Genomic DNA, 5104 nt, shown 5'->3' with positions numbered 1-5104 from the left:
AACAACAATCAAAACTTTTAAATAGAAAAAATCTTAGACTCAAAGTGACACCAAAATGGTTGAAATATCTTATAAATTGGTATAAATGTAATATTAACTAATGCACATAGGAATTATGCAAGAATCTTATAAATCCAGCAAAAAAAGTTAATACTTGTTATTGACAATATCTATCACAACTAAGATAAAAAATTAAAAATTTTCTTGCTGTAAAACAAAGTATATTCAATAAAGATTTCATTCTATCTTCTATCATTGCTTTTGATTTTTTTTGTAATTGTAGCATTTAAGAAATAAAGAATTAACAACCAACAAATTCAACTCAAGAGATATTTTTTGCTAAGTTATCAAACAAGCCATTAAAATAGTTAGAACCTTTAAGAAGTCGTAATAGATATGAAAATTCTAAAAAGTGACATGTTTTTTTTTGAGTAGATAGCAAGATACAAAGCATTTAATATCACAACCTTAGAAGAGACTTTTGATGTTTGATGAAATTATTAGAGGTAAAAGTCATTTTTGATGATGTTTCAAATATTTTGTTTGAAAGAAGTTACAAAGACCTCAACAACAATAAGATATTAGGGTGGTTTTTTTGCCCAAATATAAAGTATTATTGATAGTTTAGAGGATCTATTAACTATCCTCTAAACAAATTGCATTTATAAAATAATCAAAGATATAAACAAAAATCAAAAAATTATTTATAACTTTAGTTTAAAATTTAAATTTAAAACTTTGATTATTATTTTAATCATTTGATCTTATAAAAAAAGAATAAATTAAAATATAAAATAAGTCAATATAATTTTAAATTTAGCATAAATTTAGATAAAATTATTATTTTACTTAATTAAATAATTATCTAATTATATATATAATTAGGTATGTATATTATATATATATATATTCAAATACATATTTATATTCAATACGTTTATCTTGAGCTTAAAATATTTTTTTGAATAATATTTTGGTTCTAATTTGCTAGGCTTAATGAACCTAATCTTAAGATTTAAACATGAAATCTGATGATTTTATATATTTCATCTTCAAAAGATCATCTTATAATTATATGTATTTTTAAGATTTTAATTTTTTCTATTTTTTTGTTCATTAAGTACGGTAAACTCTTTGATCAGTGCAGAGTACATTGCTGTCCGAAATCTAATACTAAGTGCGAATCAGTACTGCGCGCATGAAGGAATCGGTATTCCTACTCATGTTTGATGTCTACTCACGAGATAAGGTTTGAAAGCAGAAGTTTAGTGAGGCAGATTTCTATTCACTTTGAAAAAACTGCACTAGCTGCATGGATGACATACTTTTATTGCTTTTGAAATCAAACAAGTCAGGAACTGCAGGATCAGAATGGTGGACTGGAGCTGGACGAGATTGTACTTCGGCACAAGACAGACTTCGTAACAGATAAGTGTGAAGCTAGTTGTGTCAAATGTGCTCCACCATTGCTACCTTATGAGATCAGCTTGAGGAGGTCAACTGTGTCGCAACCAAGGAAAAGACTTGCTAACGTTTCAATGGTCTTTGGCCAGTCGTGCTAATCTTCACAAGTTGTTCTTTACCTGCATGTGGACCACAGTGCTTCTTCTGGTTCTATTCTTTTACTTTTTGCTAATTATTCAGCATTCTAAAGTTGTAAGGCGCTCGACGAGAAGATCAACTGCTGGCTCGTGGTCTAGCAAACTCAAACGAGCGTACTGGGTGGATACACCGAAGAGTGCACCGTTCCGACCCAGGATTCCGTTTCTCTTCAAAATCATCTGGCAGTCGGTCCCCTCCTTCTCACATTTCAGCCAGATAAATGCTGTTCATGTTACCGAGGGTGAATCAATACCGGTGCCGACTTCCACATGTGAATCGAATGACGATGTTGGAGTACATTGAAGGAGTACTAAAGATTTGCTAAGAGCTGGCCTTCACGTACCTGGGTACGTTGAGTGCGAAGTCCCCGAAAAAGTGCAAGTGGAAAACGTGTGGGTGGCCGAGGCAACGTTATTTTGTAGGCTGAAGTTTTTGTTGCCAGCCAGTGCAGATCTCACTTTGACCCAACGGCTCTCCATCACTTGTCTGCTCCAATGGAAAAACTTCTTGGCTAGCAAAGCTTCTGTGATCCTTATCTCATGTGCGAGTAAGTACTTGGGGTCACTCAGCGATATCTCGAAATTGTCATCAGCAATGCAATGATCTTGTCGTCTCTTTCCTCCATAGCCCCGAATGACGGTGCGAATCAGTCCTGCTGCACGACTCTGGGCATCCTGTGCTAAGCCTATGGTATTCAGCGCCACGAATTCAGCCATTTTCTTTGCCACTGCGGGGTTCTTCACAACTGCCCACCTGCATACAAAGTTAATGGACTGCTCAGTTTGCATCACCACCGTTTCAAAACATTAAAGTCGTGGTTATTTGCATAAATATTTACCGAGTTTAGCAAGTGAAGGGTTCAGAGCGCGCACCCGATGCGCAGTCCCGCATGTCCAGTGCATTTGGACAAGGTGAACAGCATGACATCGGAGTCAAATGAACTTATAATAGGAACATAAGTCGGCCAGTAGTAAGCCAAGTCATGAACTATCGTTCCCTTATCTCCCAACCCCAAACCTTCACGCATAGTGCCGCACGGATTGTTCGGAGTGGTGACCATTTCGATAAAGGTCTCGTTGGCCTTTGGATGGAAGGTCTTCGAATCACCAGCCCAATGGAAAAGCTTCGACTGCAGGTAGTCAATTATCTCACGGTAGGCCTGCGGTCGTTATTTCAAGGAAAAAAGTATTATCAATTCCAGCGAGTATCAAAGTTCTGCGAGGTCACAAAACTACGTTGACTGGAGCATGACTGTCATTTCATAAATGATCATGAGGTAGTGGAGCGAAACGTACCGAATAGAAGGGTGCTTCAGATACCACTGGAGTGGAGGTGCCGTCCCTTGTGGCTAACGCGTACAGAGCTGCTTGGAAAAGCTGAGTGCTTCCATTACCGACCACGATCGCTCTGTCCCCAGTTACAGCATTTCCGACGAATGAGTGAAGCTCCCTGATGGCATCATCCAGTAGAGCGCTGACGAACCAGGGGCAGCCCTCCTGCTCCTTTGACTTCACAAAGTAGCTCAGCGTGTCGTTGGCGTAACCAACCTTCACATGGTCGTCCTTGTGCGCGTTCCAGTATGCCTCGAACATCGTTGGATCGCCACTGCAACATCACCATCTCCAAAATTGGTTAATTATATTTGCCATACCCACATTTCTTTTTGCCTGCCTTTTAGGGTAGCCCTTCAAGAGCTAGTCCTGATTCAATCCGATTTAATACCGCTACATCAAAACAACATACCTAAAGATTTAGTAAAGATCACCACATGTGGTAGAAGAGCAGCAGGCAGTACTCACTGGTCGCAATTTAAAAGAGGTGGAGCAGCTGTCAGTAGCGAACGGAAAGCACAATCTTCGTCACCCATGATTTTATCTGTAGCTTTTACGTACAACTTCTGCCAATCGAAATTTTGCTTGCTGCCGACATCTGCCATCTTGATCAGTACCCGGGATGGTCCGGACGTTGTCCTGAAAACATGCACCAACTAAAACATTACGAATGTCCATTGGCCAGATGCTTTTTCATGGACTGCAAAGCAAGGCTACGCTTACATCCACGTGACCGTACCAGACAAAAAAGTGTTGTGAGTACTGAACACCAAGACACAGTGACTTTTCCACAACGATTATTGCCAATTCACCTTGAGACAGAAACATGGATAACATTGAATTCAGAGCTGTTTTCTATCGTGAAGCTCAGTGCAGTTCAGTGATTGGATCAGAAACTTCACCACCATTTGCGTCGTTCACATACCCAGGATGAGGAGATGCCTTAACTCCACCAGAAAGGACTAAACCTCTACACTAAAACATTTAAAAATAAGAAGGGATCCATTCAACAATGCAGCGGCCAGGACGCGGGCGTCGCCCTGTCGACAAAAATAACCAACAATCGACCTAATATGAGGCAGGTCCAGTCCGCCAAGCAAAACCACATGCAGGACTTGTTAGCGCTTTCGAAGACATTTGTATGATGCAACACAGCATACCCGAAACACTCATCTAATTTCTTCATCAATTAGGTAAACCTTCATGTTACTTCCCAATTACAGTTTGAGGGAAGAGTGAACCCAAAGACAATTTCGGTCGGCGACCTATCACTTGCAGATGAATGAGTAGGAGACCTCTGAAGATGATAGACCTCGAACGAGTCAAGTTCAGTTCTTACAGAATCCTCATTTAAAGAATCGAATCTATGCGCTGCATTAGCTCTGATGTAAAACAAAAGTGAACAAAAAGGGGCTTGCGGCTGTCCTGTAAACTTGCCGACATCTAATTGTCCGCACTTATGGAACATATATCTCATGAACAACATTGTGTCTCACAGCTTCTATTTCAGAAGTAACCACATCAGACTAGAATCTAGACGAGAGTATGGAGCGAAAACCAAGAGCTCTCCCAACTAGGACGTGTTACAATCTAGCCACTAAACTGAGGAATCGCACAGACCTGATAAAGGACTTTCTTATCCCACAAGCTCCTCAGAACTGTAAACGGAAATGCCGAATGCACTGAAATCCCTGAAGAAGGCTATCCAATGCCAAACCAACTGATAAGGCGTATTGAACAACTGATAACTATCACCTGAAAATTCTTGTTTAGCAACATCAGTTGGTAATTCAGCACGAACAAAAATGATCTAAACAGACTCAAACACGCATCCATGCTCATGCGGCACTAATCCTTGGGACGTAGAAATAGATGTCTACCTCTCCGAAGCTCCGAAAATTTATGCTTCAAGAACCAGAGGTAGAGAAGAATAGGCCCTTTCGTTTGTAACGCTCCCTGGTAATTTTGTCGCATATTCCTGTCGCGAGTGAAAGACTACCGAGGTCGGCCAGTGGAGGTCACTTCGAGACACCACCGAGGCGGTCCCTGGCCATTGTAGAATCCACTGAGTCACCTTCCATGACAACCCGTGATATTTGATGCGATCTCACTGTTGGTTGTCTCGAACACGAATCTGGGTGATCTAGTTGTTCCTAAACATCCCTGATTAG

At 40.0% G+C, this 5104-nt stretch overlaps 1 protein-coding gene across 1 annotated transcript; it reads right to left on the bottom strand.

Moving 5' to 3' along the window:
- Positions 1 to 1126: 1126 nt before the first annotated feature.
- LOC112278111 (tryptophan aminotransferase-related protein 1) lies at positions 1127 to 4701 on the bottom strand. The gene is made up of 5 exons (XM_090248147.1): positions 3402 to 4701; positions 2898 to 3207; positions 2475 to 2761; positions 1946 to 2355; positions 1127 to 1825 (listed from the first exon to the last, which is right to left on the bottom strand). Exons 1-5 carry the CDS (start codon positions 3536 to 3538, stop codon positions 1641 to 1643), a joined length of 1329 nt encoding a protein of 442 aa, XP_090104273.1. The 5' UTR covers positions 3539 to 4701; the 3' UTR covers positions 1127 to 1640.
- Positions 4702 to 5104: the final 403 nt, after the last annotated feature.

Source organism: Physcomitrium patens, chromosome 26, assembly GCF_059467195.1.
Source record: "Physcomitrium patens ecotype Gransden chromosome 26, ASM5946719v1, whole genome shotgun sequence".
Lineage (NCBI taxonomy): Eukaryota > Viridiplantae > Streptophyta > Bryopsida > Funariales > Funariaceae > Physcomitrium > Physcomitrium patens.
The sequence above is the reverse complement of the archived record's forward strand: the minus strand, read 5'-3'. Positions and strand labels throughout refer to the sequence as shown.